This window comes from Pan paniscus, chromosome 20, assembly GCF_029289425.2.
Source record: "Pan paniscus chromosome 20, NHGRI_mPanPan1-v2.0_pri, whole genome shotgun sequence".
Classification (NCBI taxonomy): domain Eukaryota; kingdom Metazoa; phylum Chordata; class Mammalia; order Primates; family Hominidae; genus Pan; species Pan paniscus.
The window spans coordinates 42683039-42708435 of record NC_073269.2 but is presented as its reverse complement, the minus strand read 5'-3'; the positions used below and the strand labels follow the sequence as shown (position 1 = coordinate 42708435).

The 25397-nt window shown below is 39.1% G+C and overlaps 1 protein-coding gene across 5 annotated transcripts in view; it reads left to right on the top strand.

Moving 5' to 3' along the window:
- The window catches only part of ZNF529 (zinc finger protein 529), a 61112-nt gene extending 39007 nt beyond the window's left edge, over positions 1-22105 (top strand). For all 5 annotated transcript variants that reach the window (XM_063600192.1, XM_063600190.1, XM_063600191.1 and 2 more), the window contains 3 exons: positions 10581-10674; positions 11666-11792; positions 18168-22105. In XM_063600192.1, coding sequence (XP_063456262.1) covers positions 10581-10674; positions 11666-11792; positions 18168-19621 — 1675 coding nt within the window. In that variant the 3' untranslated portion in view covers positions 19622-22105. The remainder of the gene's footprint in view (positions 1-10580; positions 10675-11665; positions 11793-18167) is intronic.
- Positions 22106-25397: the final 3292 nt, after the last annotated feature.

Genomic DNA, 25397 nt, shown 5'->3' with positions numbered 1-25397 from the left:
GCCCTTTTTTTTTAAATTTTTTTGAGACAAGGTATCACTCCATCACCCAGGCTGGAGTTCAGTGGTGCAATTGCAACTCACTGCAGCCTCAACTGCCTGGGCTCAAGTGATCCTCCCACCCCAGCCCCAGCCCTCACACACCCCTGCCCCCCACCTCCCCAACAGCTGGGACCACAGGTGAGCACCACTATGCCTGGCTAATTTTTTGTATTTTTGGTAGAGACAGGGTTTCACCATGTTGGCCAAGCTGGTCTTGAACTCCTGTGCTCAAGCGATCTGCCTGTCTCAGCTTCCCAAAAGTGTTGGGATAAGTGGTATGAGCCACTACGCCTGTCTTTCTTTTGTTTTTAATTGACTTATTGTACTGTACCATTTTAATTCCCTTGTCATTTCTTTTATATAAGCTGATTGTTTTCTTAGCATGTGTTCTGAAGATTACAGTGAATATTTTACATTTACAAATAACTGGTTTGAATTTATAGACTTTGGTCATGGAACTCTAAGACCACTTTCAGGTTCACTGACTGCTAGATGGACTCACACAACTCAGAAAAGTGTTGTTGTTGTTGTTTTCCCACTAGTGAAAGGATCACATTAAAATTAATAAAAGCTGGCTATTCCGGGGCCAGAATTTATCTTCTAGGTGTTAGTCAAGGGCTACAGCTTTCTTTGGAATAGGCAGGGTTTAAATATTCCAGACACTACTGCACTCCAGCCGGGGCAAAAGAGTGAGACCCTGTCTCAAACAAACAAAATTCCAGACCTGTTGAGTCAAAACTGTGCTGCACACTCCTTAGCTTTAATACTATATCCAAAACTCTGTTCCTATACAGTTCTGCTCCTTTTCATGTTGTTTTGTCACAGGTTACATTTTTATACATTGTGTGCCCTTTAACATTGGTTTATAATGATTGTTTTACACATTAGTCTTTTAAATCATATTGGGGAAATAAAGAGGACCTACAAGCCCAAGATGCAATAGACTTTTGTATTTGCCTATTTAGCTACCTTTATTGTTTTTTTTTTTTTTTTTTTCTTTGAGACAGAGTCTCACTCTGTCACCCAGGCATGAGTGCAGTGGCACGATCTCTGCTCACTGCAACCTCCGCCTCCGGGGTCAAGCGATTCTCCTACATCAGCCTCCCAAGTAGCTGGGATTATAGGCGTGTGCCACCATGCCCAGCTAATTTTTGTATTTTTAGTAGAGATGGGGTTTCACCATGTTGGCCACGCTGGTCTCAAACTCCTGACCTCATGATCCGCCTGCCTTGGCCTCCCAAAGTGCTGGGATTACAGGCGTGAGCCACCGCACCCGGCCTGTTCTTCATTTTTGTACATGGCTTTGAGTTACTTTCTACTGTCTTTTCATTCCACTTGCAGGGCTCGCCTTAGCTTTTCTATTATGGCATGTCTTCGAATGAGGTCCCTCAGTTTTTGTTTACTTGGGTATGTTTTAGTTTCTCCTTCATTTTGTTTTTGGTTTCTTTTTTCAACTTTTATTTTCGATTCAGGGGGTACATTTGCAGGTTTGTTAACATGAGTATATTGCATGATGCTGAGATTTGGAGTACAATTGATCTTGTCTTCCTAGTGAACCTAGTACCCAATAGTTTCAATGTTTTTCAACTCTTGTTTCTCTCTCTTCCTCCCGCCTCTAGTAGTCGCAGTGTGTATTTTTCCCATATTTATGTCTATCTGTACCCAGTGTTTAGCTCCCACTTAGCAGTGAGAACATGCAGTATTTGATTTTCTTTTTCTGCATTAATGCTTTTAGAATTAATGAAGCACCTGCATCCATGTTGCTTCAAAGGACATGATTTTGTTCTTTTTTATGTATGACATTCCATGACATATGTATACCACATTTTCTTTATCCAAGCCACTGTTGAGGGGCACCTAGGTTGATTCTGTGTCTTTGCTATTGTGAATAGTGCTGTGATGAACATGAGTGCATGTGTCTTTTTTGTAAAATGATTTTGTAAAATGATTTTCTTTTGGGTATGTACCTAGTAATGGGATTGCTGAGTCAAATGGTTGTTCTATTTTTAGTTATTTGAGAAATCTCCAAACTGCATCCCACAGTGGCTAAACTAATTTACACTCCCACGAACAGTGTGTAAGCATTCCCTTTTCTCCGCAGCCTCACCAACATCTGTTACTTTTGACTTTTTAACAATAATCGTTCTGACTGATATGAGGTGGCTAACTCATTGTGGTTTTGATTTGCATTTCTCTGATGATTAGTGGTGTGGGGCATTTAAAAAAGTATGTTTGTTGGCTGCTTGTATGTCTTTTGAGAAGGGTCTGTTCATATCCTTTACCCACTTTTAGTGGGATTGTTTTCCGCTTGTTGAATTGTTTAAATTCCTTGTAGATTCTGGATATTAGACCTTTGTTAAGTGCGTAGTTTGTGAATATTTTCTCCCATTCTGTAGGTTGTTGTTTACTCTGTTGATAATTTCTTTTGCTGAGCGGAAGCTCTTTAGTTAGGTCTCACTTGTCAATTTTTGTTTTGTTTCAGTTGCTTTTGAGGAATTAGTCACAAATTATTTGCCAAGGCTGATGTTTACAAGGGTATTTCCTAGGTTTTCTTCTAGGATTTTTAGTTTTCGTTCTTATATTTAAGCCTTTCATCAAACTTGAGTTAATTTTTGTATATGTTGAAAAGTACGGGTCCAGTTTCATTCTTCTGCATATGCCAGTCATCCCAGCACCATTTATTGAATAGGGAGTCCTTTCCTCATTGCTTTTTTTTGTTGACTTTGTCAAAGATCAGTTGGTTGTAGGTGTGTGACTTTCTAGGTCCTCTATCCATTGGTCTGTGTGTCTGTTTCTGTACCAACACCATTGCGTTTTGGTTACTGTAGCCTTGTCGTATAGCTTGAAGTCAGGTAGTGTGATGTAACCAGCATTGTTGTTTTTGCTTAGGATTACCTTGGCTATTCAGGCCCTTTTTTGGTTCCATGTGAATTTTAAAATAGCTTTTTCTAGTTCTGTGAAGAATGTCCTTGGTAGTTTGATAGGAATAGCATTGAATCTATAAATTGCCTTGGGCAGTATGGCCATTTTAATGATATTGATTCTTCCTACCATGTTTTTCCATTTGTGTCATCTGATTTCTTTGAGCAGTGTTTTGTGGTTCTCATTGTAGAGATCTTTCACCTCCCCGGTTAGCTGTATTCTTAGGTATGTTATTCTTTAGTGGCAATTGTAAACAGGATTGTGTTCCTGATTTGGTTCTTGGCTTGACTGTTGTTTCCACCGTCTTACTCTCAATCTCCTTGCAGCTTTGCAGCTGAGTCACCCATAGACAATTTTCTTTTCTTTTCTTTTCTTTTTTTTTTTTTTGAGACACAGTCTCATTCTGTTGCCCAGGCTGGAGTGCAGTGGTTTGATCTCGGCTCACTGCAACCTCCGCCTCCTGGGTTCACGTGATTTTCCTGCCTCAGCCTCCTGAGTAGCTAGGATTACAGGCACACACCACCATGCCCGGCTAATTTTTGGTGTATTTTTAGTAGAGACAGGGTTTCACTATGTTGGCCAGACTGGTCTCGAACTCCTGACCTTGTGATCCACCCGCCTCAGCCTCCCAAAGTGCTGGGATTACAGGCGTGAGCCCGCGCCCAGCACCCATAGACAACTTTCTTGGTCTGTTTGTGCTGTTATAACAAAATACCTGATTTGTAAAGAACAGAAATATATCACAGTTCTGTAGGTTATGAAGTCCAAGATCAAGGCATCATCAGGTTCAAATGTCCTCTTCCAAGGGTGCCTTGATGCTGCATCCTCCAGAAAGGACGTGTGTCCTCACATGCAAAAGGGAGGACAAGGAAGTCTGCATTGAGCCTCTTTTATGAAGGCTGTAATTCCATTCATAAAGGGAGGAGCCCTCATCACCTCTTAAAGGCTCCACCTTTTTTTTTTTTTTTTGGAGACAGAGTGTTGCTTTGTCACCCAGGCTGGAGGGCACAATCTCAGCTCACTGCAAGCTCCGCCTCCCAGGTTCATGCCATTCTCCTGCCTCAGCCTCCCGAGTAGCTGGGACTACAGGCGCCTGCTACCATGCCCGGCTATTTTTTTGTATTTTTTTAGTAGAGACGGGGTTTCACCATGTTAGCCAGGATGGTCTCGATCTCCTGACCTTGTGATCCACCCGCCTCAGCCTCCCAAAGTGCTGGGATTACAGGCATGAACCGCCCGGCCAGGCTCCACCTTCTAATACTATCACATTGGTAACAACTGAATTTTGGAGAGGACATGTTACATTCTGCCCCTGGACCCCCACTATATTCATGTCTTTCTAACATACAAAATACATTCGTTTCATTCCAATAGCCCCCAAAGTATTAAAACTCATTTCAGCATAAACTTTAAAGTCAACTTAAAGGGCAAAGTCTCATGTAGGTATTATCTAAATCATGTGGTGATTCATCCTGAGGCAAATTGCTCTCTAGTCCTGTACCTGTGAAACCAAACTAGTTATGTGCTTCCAAGCTACAATGGAATAATAATGGAATAAGACAGACAGTTCTTTTTTTTTTTCCCCAGGCTGGAGTGCAATGGTGCGATCTCAGCTCACCGCAACCTCCGCCTCCCAGGTTCAAGCGATTCTCCTACCTTAGCCTCCCAAGTAGCTGGGATTACAGGCATCCATCACCATTCCTGGCTGATTTTTTTGTATTTTTAGTAGAGACGGGGTTTCTCCATGTTGGTCAGGCTGGTCTTGAACTCCCGACCTCAGGTGATCCACCTGCCTTGGCCTCCCAGAGTGCTGGGATTATAGGCATGAGCCACCACACCCGGCCAGGACAGACATTTCTATTCCAAAACAGATAAATAAGAAAGTATGGGTCACTGGTCTCAAGTAGGTCCAAAACTGAACAGGGCAAACAACAATAAACCTTTAGCATGGAGAATAATCATCTTTGACTCCTTGTCGCATGTTCCAGACACACTGGGATGGGGGTTGGACCCCAAAGGCCCGAAGGGACCCTGCCACCATGGCTTTGGTGTGCACAGTTCATACTGCAGCTCTCATGGGTTGGAGTCTGGTGCCACTGGCTCTCCCAGGCCCATGTTGCATGCTGCTGGCTCTACAGGTCTAGGGTTTGGGGAGTGGCACAGCCTCTATGACTCCACTGGACAATACCCTAGTGGGGACTGTCTGCAGTGGCTCTGCCTCTGTAGTAGGTCTCTGTCTAGGCCCTGAGGCTTTCCAAGGCATTGTGTGCCTGTAATCCCAGCTATTTGGGAGGCTGAGGCAAGATAATTGCTTGAGCCCGGGAGGCGGAGGTTGCAGTGAGCCAAGATCGCACCACTGCACTCCAGCTTGGGCAATACAGTGAGACTCTGTCTCAGGAAAAAAAAAAAAAAGAAATCTCTTTGAAGGATGCCATGCTTCCACATCTTGTGCACTCTGCACACTTGCAAAATCAGCACCATGTGGATGCTGAGGTTCACCACTTTGCCCTCCAGAGCAGGGACTAAACTGCACCTGGGCCCACTGGAGCCACAACTACGGCAGCCAAGGAGCACTGTGCCAGGATGTGGGGAGCAGAGACTTGAGGCAGCCCCGGGCAGCAAGCCCCAAAGTTCCATGAGTGTTCTACACCCTTCCCTTGAAACTATCCTGCCTTCAAGGCCCTCACACTGTGGGCCTGTGATGGGAGGAGCAGCCTTGAAGCTCTCTGAAGTGCCATTGGGTTCATTCTCCTATTGTCATGATGAAAACACCTGGCTTCTTTCTAGCCACACTCTGATCAGAAAGTCACTTGGTCACACCCTCGGTTTACTTTCCTAAATACCTTTTTATTTACATGCTCAGGCTGGGAATTTTCAAATCTCTATATTTTGCTTCTGTGTTATAAATCCCATCTTTGTATTGTTTCTTCTCACATTTTACTCTGAGTAGTTAAGAGAAGCCAAACAGCACCCTGAACACTTTGCTGCTTAGAGATTTATTCTGCCAAATATCTTACTTCAGAAACAGCTTCTGATTTATATTGGCTTAATTCAAGTGAGACAGAGAAATTTACTCCTATATAACTCTTATTTCCTTTCATCTTCTCTTATAGTAATATTGGTCTTCACATTATATCTACAGATGTTTCTAACTCAACCAATCGTTGTTGTAATTTTTACCTTATATAAATCTATGTTTTTAAAAAAAAATGAGAAGAAAGGAGAACCTTTATACATTTATAACTTTTATTTTATCAATCTGATTTCTCACTTTGGGTTCTCCTCATTTGGTCCAGATGGATTCAAGTTACCATCTGGATTCATTTCCTTAGCCCAGTACAACTTTGCTTTCCCCTGCCTTCTTTGTGTTATTATTAGCAAATATATTACATTTCTGTATGTTATGGGCCCAATAAATACATAAGTACATGTTTCATAAAATTTGTATATCAGTTAAGAGGAGAAGAGATATATATGTATACTGTCTTTTATAATTACATAAAATTGTCTTGCTTCTCTCTTTTTTTTTTTTTTTTGAGACGGAGTTTCGCTCTTGTTGCCCAGGCTGGAGTGCAATGGTGTGATCTCGGCTCACCGCAACCTCTGCCTCCCGGGTTCATGTGATTCTTCTGCCTCAGCCTCCCGAGTAACTGGGATTATAGGCATGCGTCACCACACCCGGCTAATTTTTTATTTTAGTAGAGACCAGGTTTTTCCACGTTGATCAGGCTGGTCTCGAACTCCCAACCTCAGGTGATCCTCCCACCTCAGCCTCTCAAAGTGCTGGAATTACAGGTGTGAGCCAACGCACCCGGCCACTTCTATTTGTTTTTTCATATGGATTTGTATTACTGCCTGGGATCACCTGTTTTCAGCCTAAAGAGCTTCCTTGAGTACTTTTTAAGGTCAGTCAGCTAGCAATAAATTCAGTTTTTATCTGGAAATGTCTTTTCATCTTAAGTTTTGAAATGTTCTTAAGTTTTGAAATATAGGTTTGCTGCATAAGGATAACCACCCCCCTCTGTTTTACTGATATATAATTGACACATACATATATGTATACACATACATAAAAACACACTTTTATCTGTCCACCCATTGATGGACACTTAGGTTTCCATACCTTGGTTATTATGAATAATGCGGCCATGAAAAGGACTGCAAATATCTCTTCAAGTTACTGACTTGGCCATGTGTGGTGGTTCACGCCTGTAATTCCGGCACTTTGGGAGGCCAAGGTGGGTGGATCACGAGCTCAGGAGTTTGAGACCAGCCTGGCCAACATGGTGAAACCCCGTCTCTACTAAAAATACAGAACTTAGCCGGGCATGATGCCACACGCCTGTAATCCCAGCTACTCAGGAGGCTGAGACAGGAGAATTGCTTGAACCCAGGAGGTGGAGGTTGCAGTGAACCGACATTGCGGCACTGCACTCCACCGTGGGTGAAAGAGCAAGACTCCATCTCGGTGCAGGGGGAAAAGAGTTATTGACTTCATTTCTTTTGGCTGTATAGCCAGAAGCAGGATTGCTGGATTGTATGGTTGTCCTATTTTTAAGTTTTTGAGGAGCCTCCATACTCTTTTTCAGAAGGACTGTACCAATTTACATCCCTGACAGTGTACAAGGCTTCCCTTTTTTCCATATCCTTGTCAACATTTTTTTTCTTTCTTGTCTTTTTGATAACAGCAGTCCTATCAGGTGTGAGATGATATTTCATTGTGGTTTTGATTTGCATTTCCCTGATGTTTAGTGATATTGAGCACCTTTTTATATACCTGTTGACCATTTGTATATCTTCTTTGCAAAAATGTCTATCAGGTTCTTTGCTCATTTTTTTAATTGGATTTTTTTTTTTTTTTGCTATTGAGTTGAATGAATTTCTTATATGTTTAGATATTAACCCCTTGTCAGATATATAATTTGCACGTATTTTCTCCCATGCTGTAGAATGTCATTTCACTTTTTAAATTGTTTCCTTTATTTTGTAGAAGCTTTTTAATTTTATTTGGTCCCATTTCTTTGTTTTTGCTTTTGTTTCCAGTGCTTTTGGTGTTATATTTTTAAAAATCATCACAAGACCAATGTCAAGAGCTTCACTATGTTTTCTTCTAGGATTTTTATAGTTTCAGGCCTTATATTTAAGACTTTAATCCATTTTGAGTTAATTTTTGTAAGTGGTGTGAGGTAGGGGGTCACTTCATTTTTTTACATGTTGATGGATTTAGGATTCTGGGTTGAAGGATTTTGTGTGTGTGAGTACTTTGTATATATCATCCCACTGCCTTCTGGCCTTCATTTTTTTCTGATGAGAAATCAGCAGTTAATACTTTTGTATTAGTTTCACTTCTAGCCTGCAGTTTCCTTTTACTGCTTTCAAGATTTTCTCCATTTCTTTCTTTGGATTTCAGTGCTTTTATAATGATGCATCTATGTTTGGATCTCTATGCATTTATCCTGCTTGGCGTTTGTTGAGCTTCCTGGATGTGCAGTTTAATGTTTTTCAATAAATTTGGGAATTTCAGATCCATTATTTCTTTGTAAATTTTAAATCCTTTTTTTTCTCTCTCACCTCTCTTCTGGTACTCCTGTTTATATCAGTGTGGTTAATGGGGTCCCACATTTCTCTGAGATGTTAATTTGTCTTGTTTTCTCTGTTCATCAGATTATACCATTTATATTAATCTGTCTTCAACTTTGCTAATACTTCTGCCAGTTCATATCTACTATTGAGTCCTTCTAGTGAAAATTTCATTTCAGTTATTATACTTTGTAACTTAAGAATTTCCATGTTTATTTTTAATAATTTTTATCTCTGTTGATATTCTCCTTTTGATGCAACATTATGATCATACCTACATTTACTTCTTTATGGTTTCCTTTGTCTACCTGAATATGTATTATAATGTATAATTTGAAGTCTTTGCCTGTTTATAATTTGAAGTCTTTGCCTGTTAAATCTGGTTGCTCTCACGAGCAGTTTCTGTTGTGGGCTTCTTTTCCAGTGTGTGAATCATACTTTCCTGTTTCTTTGCCTGTCTCTTGTTTGTGGAAAGTGGACATTATAGACAATTGTTGGAACTCCAGTACTTTTGTCCACACCCTCTGCCTCAGGGCTTGTTATTGGTACTTGCTTATTTACCTGCTTAGTGACTGTAATATGGTTTGGCTCTTGTATCTCCACCCAAAACTCACCTTGAATTGTAATAATCCCCACGTCAAGGGCAGGACCAGGTGGAGATAATTGAATCATGGGGGTGGTTTCCCCCATACTGTTCTTGTAACAGTGGGTGAGTTCTCACAAGAGCTGATGGTTTTATAAGGGGCTTCCCCCTTAGCTCAGCTCTCATTCTGTCTCCTACCACCCTGTGAAGAGGTGCCATCTGCCATGATTGTAAGTTTCCTGAGGCCTCCCCAGCCATGCAGAACTGTGAGTCAATTAAGCCTCTTTCCTTTGTAAATTACCTAGTCTTGGGTATATCCTTATAGCAGCATGAGAATGGACTCTCTGGATTATTTTAGTGAAGTCTATTCCCACCATGTTGTAAAATCTCTGATGTTGCTCATTGGGAGTACAGCCTTGCCTACTTTTACAGACAGCATTAGATGATAGTGGTTTTGACAGGGCTGTCTTTGAGCATCTCCCTGACCACCCCCAGCTGTTAAGCACCACTAATTGCAACTTATGGCAGTATTGCTTTCATAAGTGCCCTGGAGTATACATTGCTTCACAGGCTAATGTAATCAAACTGGGGCTTTTTTGAGGTCAGTGTTTGAGATTTGTTCTGACAATAGAATGTCTTCCCAGGTGTCCCTCAGTTTCTGTCTGGCAAACAAGCCATCCTACAGTATAATATACATCTCTAATCTATCAACCTCCTCCCAATTGCCCTTCACCAAAATTTTCAGTTTTTGACATTGCCCTTAGGTTTAAACTCCACATTCTGTTGCAAGTCAATTCAGTTCCTTTGAGGAGCAATACAGAACTCTCTGTTCTATGGCCTGCTTCTCCCCCTGGACAAAATCTCAGAGCCACCATTCTAATGCCGGAGGTAGGGACAATGGCGTGCATCTCTCTGAGTGATTCCCCTGCTTTAGGAGCTGAGTGCTTGGTAGATGGCAGATGGGGCAGCAGCCAGGTCTCCCTGGCTTGCCTATTTGGGCATGGAACACTTGCCCTGGGAGCCAGGACACAACAGTTGGAAACCTCAGTATGCTCAGCAGTACCACATCCAAGTTAAAGCCTACATTTCATGTTTTGGGGCTAGGCAGAGGAAGGGAGTCCTCATTCTTCAGCTGTGCAACAGGTAACTGGGGCAGAGTGAAAAGTGATGATGTCTTACCCCACCTAGGAAGATAGCTATCCGACTGGGGCAAGGGTTGAGAAGTGGTGAAGAAGCCCCGTGCCCTTGGCTATCCTGTCTGGAGTGGAGTCTTTCTCACCAAGATAGAATGGACAATGGAGGGCTCAGGTTTGGTTCACAGAGTCTAGACTCTAAGAGTTCTTAACATGTTTTTTGAGATTCTCTTAAACTAATGTTTCTTCATTTGCTGTACATTCCTAGCACCATTTCCAGAGACTTTAAATGGTGGTTCTTTCTTAAAAAATAATTTTTACAGTTTCACTGGGGATCATGTCCATGGAGCTCCTCATGCTGTCATGCCAGAAGTGGAATTCCCTGACCAATTCTTTACAGTTCTAACCATGGACCATGTAAGTTAACTATTTCTCTTTTCTTTGTGATATTTCCTTTTTCTGATTCTTCCTACCAAACACCTCTGTCAAAGAACCTGTACCACAACCCCATACTTCTTCGCTTTCTAGTAAGGGCTGGAGTCTAACAGCACAGTGTCCCTCCTGTGTGCCTCTATTCCCCAAAGAATGTTCAACACTCCTATGTGTTCAGTCCTTTGTCAAGAGCAGATATAAAGCAAAAGTTGAATCCCTAGACTTTTCCTTGTCATATTCTTGGATAGAGAAAAAGCAGATGGATCTGTTTGATAATTGGGCATACTCTGACCTTCTCCACAGACTTGAGTTTCCAGGTAGATTGATTTGATGTTGAATGGCCTCAAGTCATATAAAATGATGATGATTGTAGACACAGAATTGGAGAAGACCTTCTCTAACCTAAACGTTGGAATATAATTAAGGCTATTATATTTTTAACAAGAAAACTACTCTGTAGCCACTAAAAAACACTTACTAAAAACTTTATCGCTGGAAGTAATAATTGTTATTATATAATGTGAAATAATATGTCACATAGTAATGAACTTGGAGCTACAAGAAATCTTTAATTTTGTTCATGCCCCATTTTCAAAGTTAGATATTTTTCTCCTGTACAGGGGAATGACGGTATAGAAACTTACCTTTATTGATGATTCATGAGGCAGGCACATAGCATGAAATGTGCTTGTATATAGTACTTCTTTTAATTTGTAAACTGGTTATTAATTTCCAGACATGGTTGGCTAAATAAGAGATCCCATAAGTATGCAGAAAGATTTCAGTGGATCAAAGGGAGTCTTGAAAGATGATAGTCTGGTTTGGAAGCACTAATTTCCTTACTTCCCATGTCACAGTCTTCTTTTGGCCTCCTTGTTTACTGTCCAATCCCCTTGCTATAAGACAATTCCTTTTGTCTTTTTCTCAAAAATATTTCCTTAAATTTTACCTGTAATGTACGGGTTTGTTGTTTTAGGAACTGGTGACACTCAGGGATGTGGTCATCAACTTCTCTCAGGAGGAATGGGAATATCTGGATTCTGCTCAGAGGAACTTGTACTGGGATGTGATGATGGAGAACTACAGCAACTTACTCTCACTGGGTAAATTTATCTGCCTCAAATAACTTAGAATATACTCTCTAGACTATCAGCTGATATTCAGTGAACTCAAGGCTATGTTTTGTTTTGTTTTTGAGATGGAGTCTCACTCTGTCACCCAGGTTGGAGTGCAGTGACATGATCTTGGCTCACTGCAACCTCTGCCTCCCGGATTCAAGCGATTCTTCTGCCTCAGCCTCCCGAGTAGCTGGGATTACAGGAGCCCACCACTATGCCCATCTAATTTTTTGTATTTTTAGTAGAGACAGGGTTTCACCATGTTGGCCAGGCTGGTCTTGAACTCCTGACCTTATGATTCGCCCACCTTGGCCTCCCAAAGTGCTGGGATTACAGGTGTGAGCCACTGCACCGTCCTCAAGGCTATGTTTTAAGAAACTAGGTGAACTTCTGATTTCAAAGGCATGCTTTCAGTATTGTTGTGTTGCAAATGACATCTCCATTAGTCTTTAACATTCTTCATGATATTCTTACCTTCTTAGGCCCTTCGTATAATTTCTACCTTCTTTGATACCAAGGACCTGGACTTGACTTATGGGACACATACAGCATATCATTGAGACATTACAGGTTGAGCATCCCTTATCCAAAATACTTGGGATGAGAGTGTTTTGGATTTGGGATTTTTTTTCAGATTTTGGAATATCTTCATATACATAATGAGACATCTTAGGGATGGAACCCAAACTGAAACACAAAATTCATTTATGTTTCATGTACACTTTATACACATAGACTGAAAGTAATTTTATACAATGTTTTTAATAGTTTTGTGCATGAAACAAAGTTTGTGTTAAGTAGTTATGTGTATTTCACTTGTAGCATCATGACAGTGCTCAAGAAGTTTAGGATTTTGTAGCTGAATTTCAGATTGTAGATTTGGCATGTACAACCTGTACATTGTGTTTGAGGTCAGAATTGCTATAAATACTTTATATTCTTACCTGCCTTCTGGGAGAACTTTTAACATACTGTGTGTCCTGATTTGTTATAATCGTTAAAATAATCTCTACAATTTATATATTGATGGATTGATAAAGAGTTCATATTTATTTCCTCCCACCTGCTTTATGGCTAAAGAACTTTACATTTAACATTAAATTAGTATTCCACCAAGTACCTTTTAATAGCTCAGAAAGTTACTAACTTTCCTCTCAGCTTCCATAGTTCTTGCCTTCTACTTGGCCCCGTCCTAAGCACTTTACATAATTGACTCTTGGCTGGGCGCGGTGGCTCATGCCTATAATCCCAGCACTTTGGGAGGCCGAGGTGGTGGGTAGATTGCCTGAGCTCAGGAGTTCGCGACCAGCCTGGGCAACACGGTGAAACCCCATCTCTACTAAAATACAAAAAAATCAGCTGGGCACGGTGGCATGTGCCTGTAGTCTCAGCTACTCAGGAGGCTGAGGCAGGAGAATTGCTTGAACCTGCTTGATCTCGGGAGGTAGAGGTTGCAGTGAGCCAAGATTGAGCCACTGCACTCCAGCCTGGGCAACAGGGCAAGACTCCATCTCAAAAAAAAAGGACTTGTTTAATTCTTACAATAACTCTGTGATATAAGTGCTATTTCTATTATTGTTGTATAGAAGAGGTTGCTTACAACAGAGAGTATTTAGGTACTTCTGCAAGGCTACACAGCCACTTAATTGCAGAGGTAGGCTTTCTACCCAGGCAATCTGGCACCAAAGACAGTATTTTTTAACTGTTACACTGCTTCTCCAGACAAAGAATTAGTATGGGTTTAAATAACATAAGAGCTTTCTTTACCTGTCTAGTCTCTTTATACTTGATAATTCTGTGGTTACTCTAAGGTGAATGTTTTTCCAGTTCCCTCACATTTCTCTTTTCTGACATCTTTATCAATATAATTTTGATTTTATTTAGTAAAACTTTAGCCAATTCTCAAAGCTGTATTTTAAAAATTGGCTATAATAAAAAAATACATTGTTACATTTCTTTGTTGTAAGCAGTCTTCCATTTCTAATCCAATTGGGATCACCTTACTGGAGGAAGGGAAGTTGCTCTATAGAGTTTATGGGATGTGAAAGAAGACAGGGCCAGGTGAGTGATGGCCAATCAGTGATAGAAAGTCATTGCCAAAGCACAAAGCCCATCTGGTCCAGGAGGGAGATTAACCCCTGTGATTCTGTTGGGAAAATCCCTTCAAAAGCCTGTGGGTTTTTATTTTGATGTTGTTGTTGTTGTTGTTGTTGTTGTTTATTTTATTTATTGATTTTTTTGAGACAGTCTCGCTCTGTCACCCAGGCTGGAGTGCAGTGGCACAATCTCAGCTCGCTGCAACCTCTGTCTCCTGGGTTCATGCCATTCTGTCTCAGCCTCCCAAGTAGCTGGGACTACAGGCGCATGCCACCACGCCCGGCTAATTTTTTGTATTTTTAGTAGAGATGGGGTATCACTGTGTTAGCCAGGATAGTCTCAATCTCCTGACCTCGTGATCTGCCCGCCTTGGCCTCCCAAAGTGGTGGGATTACAGGTGTGAGCCACTGCACCCAGCCCAGACTGTGTTTTTTTTGTTTGTTTGTTTTAAAAAAAGAAACAAAAGCCTGGCACTTGGAGGAAATTAAGATCTTCAGTGCCACCAACTGTTTTCCAGTTCATCTTGTATTTAGACTTATGTATGTATATATTGACCAAAAAAAAATGCTCATTCATATTCTCAATATTTATTCAGGTCTACATTGAGACAGATATCAGTACAATGGTGAACAAGACCAATACAGACCCTGCTGTCATGGAATTGACATACTAGTTCTTGAGATGTATAATAAACAAGTAAACAGATAAGTAGAGAATATATATAGTGATATGTATAAGAGTAAAGGGATGGCGTATGATGGAGAAAGAGCTAATTCAGACAGTATGGTCAGAAACCAATCTCTGTGGTCTTAATTTGGCATTTTATAGATATACAGTTCCTTTTCAGTGATTCACCTAATGTTTTTGCAATTGGAAGTCCTCATTGGAATCAATGTGTTTCAATTTGTCATTCCTTTTATATATTAGTTGCTGTCATGTTCTTTGGTAAACTTTTGTAATTCTAGTAGGAAAGGCAAAGAGGCTTTTTAAATTATATGTCTTTTATATTACTGTAAGTAAGTAGCCACCTCAAATGGTGCACTAGAAATTTTCATACCTTCTATTAAGTCTCATTATGTTTATTGATTTTATTGGTTCAGTATACATTAGCCCACCAGAGTCTGATTTTTGATGTCCAGCTGTATGAATATTGGATGAAATTTTGATATACTGATACCATTGTTTCTTATGGTGATTTCTGTGTGCTTTGGCTTTATCCTTTAACCTTTGAATTTATTCTCACTTTTTGTCAAAAGCTTATCCGAGGCTCATTCCATACCCTCCCTATCCCAGACCCAGCATTGAATTGGATATGAGTGCATTTTTCTGGTTTTGTTTAGTTTAGCATGTTTCAGTACATAAACTTTTTTCCCCTCATTTGACTCTTGTATTGTCAAAATGGTGGCACTTTAGCTCCCGCAAACTATTTTTGTGTCCCTTTGATGTGACCCACTGTTGTAAAACTTTTTTCTTTCTGGCAAAACATTACAGGTTATATCTCATACCTCCCCCCCGGTCCAGATCATGATTCAGGTCTTTGTTCTAGGATTCCTGGCTTATTATCTGGTTTATTTCAATAACAAGGACAATAAGGCATGGTTATGGTTTTTCTGTTTCATGGAGTGAGTGTTTGAACATTTTATCTCATTCCAGGAATTTGTTTTTTTCCAACTATTGTTGCTTTTTGGGTTGGTTTTAAATATTCCTTTACCAAGAAATTCATTCATTAGTCTACATTTTCAGCTTTATTAGCATAGGAGTCTTAATAACATTTTGTGTATGTTTTCATCACATAGTGATTGTTTGCTAATTCCTCACCTTTTCTTTAGGTCACTGTTCTTTTGTCTTTAGTAGGATATATACATTGGTTATTTTTACTTTTTAAAAAAAAAGCATTTAAGTTTTTACTTTTTATGAGACAAATGTATTTGCGTTCCATAGATGTCAGTTAGAAATGTTTTCAACATCATGGTTCTCTACAAACTTTGTGATTTCAATTACATTTCCACATTGACTCAACAGTTATTTAATAGTGAGCTTCTTTTTTTTTTTAAGACGTAGTCTCACTCTGTTGCCCAGCCTGGAGTGTGGTGGCACAGTCTCAGCTCACTGCAACCTCCATCTCCCAGGTTTGAGTGATTCTCCTGCCTCAGCCTCCCAAGTAGCTGGGATTACAGGCATGTGCCACCATGCCCAGCTAAGTTTTTTTGTATTTTTAGTAGAGGCGGGGTTTCGCCATGTTGGCCAGGCTGTTCTCAAACTACTGACCTCAAGTGATCCACACACCTTGGCCTCTCAAAATGCTGGGATTACAGATGTTACAGCCACTGCACCCAGCCTAGTAGAGAGCTTCTTTATTTCTAACTGAAACTTCTTTTGATTTACTGATACTGGCACTCAAATCTGGTTTTAATGTTGTCATCAGATATTGATGCCTGCATTATTTCATCTTATACATAATTAAGTCACAGAAAATTATTCTTGCCCTTTATCATGCAGTGTTTATGTGTTGCTCTGAGTTTTCCTCAGGCATTCCCTTCTCTCATTGTTGGCCTCCAGATGATGTCCATAAAATCCTTTGCTACAAAGTGCCTTCCAATCTTGTCTACCTAGACCACCTTCTTCATATGATTCTGTTAGCATATTCTCCTTTTCACACATAAGCCCTTGCTCAGAACTGTGTAAGCCTAACAGTAGTTATAATTATATTCAGATATTATTTTAATATATGAAATATATTTTTGGAAAGTACAGCATTAGTTGACTTTTGCTATAAGAAAATGGAAAGGAATATCTGTAAAAGAAGATAAAAGAAAAAATAGAGGAAGGTTTTAGGACGGCAGAGTAAATGTAAATATGCTGTTGAAGAGAAGTAAATAACACATCCCGATTGTATTTCTTCATTCCACATGTCAATCATGGCTCTGCATAAGAGGGAATAAGCAATAGTGGTGGACAATATGTGTAGGTGGAGAAGCAGTTGGAAAATAAATACATATGAATGTTCACCATATTTATGTATCTTACTGTATTATAAATATACATATGTAATCACTAATACAATGTGAGGGTTGGGAGGCATTGATAACTGGCATTATTCTTATAGTTACATAATTTTGATAATTATTGTTTTCTAGTGACTTATCTTTGTATATATACTTTTATTTTTATTTAGATTCATTCATACAGTGATTTACTTTTCCTCTAATTAATTATCATATACTGTGTACTTAGGTCTTGTTATACATTGGCACATGAAAATGTATTACATTTGTCCTTGTGGAATTTAAGGAATAAGGAAGTAAATGGTGTAAGAGAAAAGTACTGAATACACAACTGAAAAAAATATATATGAGGGTAAGGCACTAGATATGGGATTAGAAACAGAAATGAAGTTATTTAGGGTCAACTAATATGCCCTTTCTGAGGGTATCTTGAGACTTTAACAAAGAAAAGAAGCTGGCATACAGAGACCATTTATGTGAAATGAAATGTCCTGTGGATAGCTCTAAATGATAGGAAATTTGTTTTGATCTAGGAGATGAAAAATAGGAGAATGGGTTAAAATGAGGTGGTTTTTTCTGAGACAGACTCTCGCTCCGCTGCCCAGGCTAGAGTGCAGTGGTGCGATCTCAGCTCCCTGCAGCCTTCACCTCCTGGGTTCAAGCAATTCTTGTGCCTCAGCCTCCTGAATAGCTGGGACTACAGGTGCATGCCATCACGCCCAGCTGTTTGTATTTTAGTAGAGGCAGGGTTTCACTGGTCGCAAAGTTCTGAGCTCAGGTAACCCACCCACCTTGCCCTCCCAGAGTGCTAGGATTACAGGCATGAGCCAACACGCCCGGGCAAAATGAGGTCTTAACAAACTGCACCTTGTTATTATCCTCGGTAAAGTTTATTTTTGGGGAGGAAAACCACAAAAGTGTTAGTATATATGGATTATCAAATTTTGATCTGCATTAGCATTACCTCTACAAGATGCTAATGACTAGTTCTACATCTACAGATTTTGATTCTGTTTAACCAATGAGCTTACCAGGTGATGACCAACACACAAATTTCAGATCCACTGACTTAATCTGTTACCTTTATCACAATCCTCATAATCTTTATGTTCTGCTGTTACTCTTTGAGCTCTCTTTATCTTTCATGACAGTATTTTAACCAATTCATGTATATGGTGAATTATTCTTAAATTGTCTCTTCTTTCTATAACTGTTTTATTTTTGTAGTACATGAAAATTCTTTTTTCCTTTCTTTCAGATTTGGAGTCCAGGAATGAGACTAAGCATTTATCTGTAGGAAAAGATATTAAAAACACTGGTTCTCAGTGGGAGGTAATGGAAAGTAGCAAGTTATGTGGCCTTGAAGGTTCCATTTTCAGAAATGACTGGCAAAGCAAAAGCAAGATTGAAGTACAAGGACCTGAAGTGGGATATTTCAGTCAAATGAAAATCATCTCTGAAAATGTGCCCAGTTACAAAACTCATGAATCTCTTACTTTACCTCGGAGAACTCATGACAGTGAGAAGCCCTATGAATACAAGGAATATGAGAAGGTCTTCAGTTGTGCTTTAGAGTTTGATGAATATCAGAAAATACATACTGGTGGGAAAGACTATGAATGTAATCAATGTTGGAAAACCTTTGGGATAGATAACTCCAATATGTTACAACTGAATATTCATACTGGTGTGAAACCTTGTAAATATATGGAATATGGGAATACATGTAGTTTTTATAAAGACTTTAATGTATACCAGAAAATTCATAATGAGAAGTTCTATAAATGTAAGGAATACAGAAGGACCTTTGAAAGAGTTGGAAAAGTTACTCCACTTCAAATAGTTCATGATGGTGAGAAACACTTTGAATGCTCATTCTGTGGGAAATCCTTTAGAGTGCATGCACAACTTACTCGACATCAGAAAATCCATACTGATGAGAAAACTTACAAATGTATGGAATGTGGCAAGGACTTCAGATTTCATTCACAGCTTACCGAACATCAGAGAATTCATACTGGTGAGAAACCCTACAAATGTATGCACTGTGAGAAGGTTTTTAGAATTAGTTCACAGCTCATTGAACATCAGAGAATTCACACTGGTGAGAAACCTTATGCATGTAAGGAATGTGGGAAGGCCTTTGGAGTATGTAGAGAACTTGCTCGTCATCAGAGAATTCATACTGGTAAGAAACCCTATGAATGCAAAGCATGTGGAAAGGTCTTTAGAAATAGTTCATCCCTGACTAGACATCAGAGGATTCATACTGGTGAAAAACCCTATAAATGTAAAGAATGTGAGAAAGCATTTGGAGTAGGTAGTGAACTTACTCGACATGAAAGAATTCACAGTGGTCAAAAACCTTATGAATGTAAGGAGTGTGGAAAGTTCTTTAGACTTACATCAGCCCTTATTCAACATCAAAGAATTCACAGTGGTGAGAAACCTTATGAATGTAAGGTATGTGGGAAGGCCTTTAGACATAGTTCAGCCCTTACAGAACATCAGAGAATTCATACTGGAGAAAAACCCTATGAATGCAAGGCATGTGGGAAGGCCTTTAGACATAGTTCATCCTTTACCAAACATCAGCGCATTCATACTGATGATAAACCCTATGAATGTAAGGAATGTGGGAATTCCTTTAGTGTTGTTGGGCATCTTACTTGCCAACCGAAAATTTACACTGGTGAGAAATCATTTGACTGAAATAAATGTATAAAGTGGTTTTTTATTTCTGATTTTCACAGGAAAATACTGTGGATGGATTTAATAGGTAATCAAGGCAATTCAGTATCTCCCTGTCTTAAAGTCTGTTTTTAGACTTCATGGTCATTCTGTATGTAGACATAGAATTGCTTAGTCATAGCTGATATATACTTATAGCTTTGTTAGATGTTGCCAAATATTTCTCCTTTTTATGTTAAAAAGTTTTTTTCATGAGTTTCTCATCCTGGCATGTTTTGTTTACAATAGCTTTTGATGTTTGTATTATTGCTCTTTTGACTATTCAGTTTTTTAATTGTAGTATTACTTCAATATCTTTTCTGCATTGTAATTCTTTGCTTGTGATACCTATACTTACTTATTTTCCTCCAGAGAGTTAGAACTCCTAGTCAGATACAATGTATTTTTACAGTCTTACAGCTCATCATTTTGTGTAATGTTCTTGTTTTGTTTTGTTTTGAATGATAGAAGTGTGATCTTCTTTCCATTTTCATCAAATTGTTGACTTCTCTTTAAATTTCTACTTTATTTTGATAATACATATTCCCCCAAAAAAACCACATACATAGGAACTGGTTATATTCCACCAAAACACACACACACACACACACACACACACACACTATATACATATAGTGTATATACACATATAGTGTATATAGTGTATGTGTGATGTATACTATATATATCACATATACTATATGTGTGTATATAGTGTGTGATGTATATGTGTGTGATGTATACTATATATACTCACACATGCACTACATAACACACTATATATATATACACACACACAATATATGTATATATAGTATATACACTATATACTGGGCACTATATATATATAGTGTGTATGTGTGTTATATTGGAATATAACCAGTTCCTTTAAGCAGTCTTTTTACCTGCAGGCTATACCAACCAGGATCCAAATGAAGAGAACTCTTTTAAATATTTGATAAAACTACTCACCCAGTAAGTCTCTTAAAATTTATCATTCTCTTAAAGTATCACTCTAAAATTTGTCAAACACCTTTAAAAGGGGAGAAAAAATGACCACTGAACTTACATTAAGAGAATTCACAACTATATATTAACATGGCTTCAATTTTTTTTTAATCTATTATCATTATTTTTCTTTTTATTCCCTCTCAGAGTTGACTTACTAGGTTTGGGCATTTCAACAATCAGCAGACCTTCTTTGGTTTAACTAATCTCATTTAACTCCAAAATCATCTCTCTCTTAGGACTGCTGACTTGGTTATGCAGTCAATGAGATCACGAGCCACTGGTTATTGGATTTTTTTTTTTTTTTAGACAGAGTTTTGCTCTTGTTGCCTAGGCTGGAGTGCAGTGGTGCAGTCTTGGCTCACCTCAACCTCTGCCTCCTGGGTTCAAGCTATTCTCCTGCTCAGCCTCCTGAGTAGCTGGGATTACAGGCATGCGCCACCACGACCGGCTAATTTTATATTTTTAGTAGAGACGGGATATCTCCGTGTTGGTCAGTCTGGTCTCGAACTCCCAACCTCAGGTGATCCACCCGCCTCAGCCTCCCAAAGTGCTGGGATTACAGGCATGAGCCACCACACCCAGCCTGGTTACTGGATTTATTTATTTATTTTGAGATAGAGCCTTGCTCTGTCACCAGGCTGGAGTGCAGTGGTGTCATCTCAGCTCACTGCAACCTCCACCTCCCAGGTTCAAGCGATTTCCCTGCCTCAGCCTGCCAAGTAGCTGGGATTACAGGCATGTGCCACCATGCCCAGCTAATTGTATTTTAGTATTGTATTTTAGTAGAGATGGAGTTTCACCACGTTGGCCAAGACAGTCTCGATTTCCTGACCTCGTGATCCCCCTGCCTCAGCTTCCCAAAGTGCTGGGATTACAGGTGTGAGCCACCATGCCTGGCCGGTTATTTGATTTTTATAAGAAAATTTTACTATTATTTTCAGATAAATTTATGTCACTGTCATTCATTACATTTTAATTTTTGAAACTGATGTCTTCCCCAGAATTTATGTACTCTATAACGGTGTGAATGATTACCAGTATTAAGCCATTTTCTCATCTGATATATTGAGCTATGTTTTATGTAAGTATTGCTTATTCAAGTAGTTTTAAAAGATATGTAATTGGTTGTTGTTTCATGTCCTACACAGTAAGAACAAGAGTATGGTAACCTTTTTGTAAGGATATTTGCTATTTCATATCTTTGAAATAGAGTAGTAGCTCTATTTCTAACTAAATTCTATTTATGTAACAACACAGCTAATTTACTCTTGGATCTCATTCTACCTTTTTATCCTGAGTTACCATCAGTGCTAATGTTCCTCTTTTGGGTATAGTTCTCCAGGAGAACTTGTCCTATATTTCTTTGTGTGTGTTTTTTTCCTTCCAGCTTAAACAAATTAAAACTAAATGTCTAAACCTTGTATACAGACATTAAAATTAGTGAGAGAAACAAAATATCCTTGTGTCTTGGCTTTTACTTTTTGAAGTCATTAACAAATAATAAATTAATGAATAAAATGTATCCTTATTATGTTTTCCTTGTTTGTAGTTACAGCTATATTTTTATCATATTAACATTTTTCACTTAACTTTGTAATGAACTTATGGCATTTCACACTTACTTGAAATCATAATATAATTATTATTGGTGGTATTACTGTTTGGTTTTTACTATTTTTACTCAAAAACATAAAACTTCACCATTCTTTCCATTTTCATTTGCCCCTTTATTCTTTCTGACTTTTCTCTAGCCTGCATAGGAGCTTTATTCTCATATTCAATAGGATAGGATATTGCAGTCTCATCCTGTTTTCTGCTGTCCTGCACCATTAAATTTTATATGTCCTGAAGGAATTCAATTTAATGGCGACTAATATATGTATGTTAGGGACAGGTAAAGAGTCTGTGACTGAGATTTCTGGAGTTATATAACCCACTGCACCACCCCCGTCCCCAACTCCAACTTGCCAGAATTCACCCCTTAACCTGCAATGTGATTGTATTTGGACATAGGGCAATGAGGACATAAGAATGTGATTCTAATTTGATACAAATGGTGATCTTAGGGGAAGAGGAAGGAGAGACGTCTTTCCCTATGCTCACACACAAAGGAAAGTCCACATGAGGACACAAGGAGAAGCCAAGAGAGCCCTTACCAGGAATTAAACCTGCTAATCCCTATTTTAATTAGAACAGTGAGAAAATAAATATCTGCATTTAAGCCTCACAGTCTATGGCATTTTCTTACAACACCCTAAGCAAACTAAGACAGTTGTTGGTACTGAGAAGTGGGGTGCTGCTATAACAAATAACTAAAAATGTGCAAGTCCAAGCTTTGGAACTGGGTGGTGGGCAAATAGGCTGGAAGAGTTCTGAGGGTGGATGCTAGAAATATGGATGTAAAAATGATTCTGGGGAGGACTCAAAAAAAAAAAAATACAACCACTGGAGAGAAAGCTTCCATTTTAAAGAATACTGTCATGAACGGTATTCATGTTAAAGAAACAATCATGAACAAAATGTTGGTAGAAATGTGGGCATTTAAGGCCATAATGTTTTAGTCTCAGAAATGAGAAACAGGTTATTGTAGCAAGGAACTTGGCTGAATCATGTTCTAGTGTTTTGTGGAAGGTAGCGCTTCCAACCAATGAAAACTGAATAGTAGCGGAGATTTCTAATTATTGAACTTGTGGCTTGGGTTCCCTTTATTGCGCATATAAAACAGGAAAGGAGAGAGATGAATTGAAGGAGGAATTCTTAAGCAATAAGAAACTAAAATGTGAAGATTTGGGAAATTCTTAACCATACTGAGAAAAATGAGGAAATGTGTATTTTGCTGTTTTGGGGTAGAGTGTTGTGTACATGTTAGGTGTTGTTAGTTGATAATCTTCCAGTTTTCTATTCTTGATCTTCTGTGTAGATGTTCCATCCATTATTGAATGTGAAGTTTTGAAGACTCCAACTATTGTAGAACTTTTTTTTTTTTTTTTTGCCTGCAACTTTTTGTAGTGTTTGCTTCACTTCTTTTGGTGCTGTTTGGTGCGTTTGTGTTTATAACTATTATATCTTTTGATGCATTGACCGTTTTATCAATATATAATGTCTCTTTTTTTGTCCCTTGTAAAAATTTTTGACTTAAAGTCTATTTTGTTTGATACTAGCATAGCCACCCTACCTCTCTTTTGCTTAACTATTTGCATGGAATCTTTGTCCACTCCTCTCACTTTCAAACTATTTACACTTTTGGATTTATACTGAGTCTCTTGTGGACAGCATATAGTTGGATCATTTTTTTTTAATCCATCTGGCAATCTCTGCCTTTTAATTGGAGAGTTTAATCAATATACATTTAAATTAATTGCTTGTAAAGAAGGACTGACTTCTGCCATATTTTAATTTGTTTTGTGTATGTCTCTTTTTGTTTCTTAATTCTCCCAATATTGCCACCTTTTGTGTTTAATGGAATTTTTTCTTTTTTTTTTTTTGAGATGGTGATCCGCTCTTGTTGCCCAGGCTGGAGTGCAATGGCACAACCTCAGCTCGCAGCAACCTCCACCTCCCAGGTTCAAGCGATTCTCCTGCCTCAGCCTCCTGAGTAGCTGGGATTACAGGCATGTGCCACCACGGCTGGCTAATGTTGTATTTTTAGTAGAGACAGGGTTTTTCTGTGTTGGTCAGGCTGGTCTCAAACTCCTGACCTCAAGTGATCCGCCCGCCTCAGCCTCCCAAGGGGCTTACAGGCGGGAGCCACCATGCCTGGCCCGAATTTATTTTACTGTATCATTTTGGTTCCTTTATTTTATTTTCTGTACATTTTGTATTCATTTTCTCAGTGTTTGCCTTGGAGTTAACACATATTCTACTTCGAATTAATACTATCTTAGCTTCAATAGTTTACAAAAATTCTGGTCCTATACATCTCTGTCCTTCCCCATTTATATTATTATTGACAGGAATTACATCTTTACACATTGTGTGCCCATTTACAGAGACTTATAATTACTGTTTTATGCATTTACCTTTTTGTTTTTTTAGATGGGAGTCTCACCCGGGCTGGAGTGCAGTGGTGCGATCTCGGCTCATTGCAACCTCTGCCTCCTGGGTTCAAGCGACTCTCCTGCCTCAGCCTCCCGAGGAGCTAGGATGACAGGTGCCTGCTACCACACCCAGCTAATTTTTGTATTTTTTGTAGAGACAGGGTTTCACCATGTTTCTCCAGGCTGGTCTTGGAACTCCTGAGCTCAAGTGATCCATCCACCTTGGCCTACCAAAGTGCTGAGATTACAGGATGAGCCACCATTCCCAGCTACATTTTTCTTTTAAATCATATAGGAAGAAGACAGGAATACATGCCAAAAATACAATATTGCTGGCTTTTGTATTTACCTATGTAAATACATAGTTATGTAGTTATCTTTACCAGTGTTCTTTATTTCTTCCTGTAGCTTTGTGTTACTTTCTAGTATCTTTTCATTTCTGCATGAAACATTTACATTATTTATTTTTACTTCATTATTATTATTTTTAGAGACAGGGTCTCACCCTGTTGCCCAGGCTGGAATGCAGTGGCACAACCACAGCTCACTGCATCTTCAACCTCCTGGGCTCAAGCAATCCCTCTTGACTTAGTCTCTTGAGTAGCTAGGACTCCAGGTACCATGCCTGGACTTTAAGCTGTAGCATCAGAGAGATACACCCTTATAGAGACTGCTTAACCAACCCCCATAATTGCACAAGCCAATCCCTT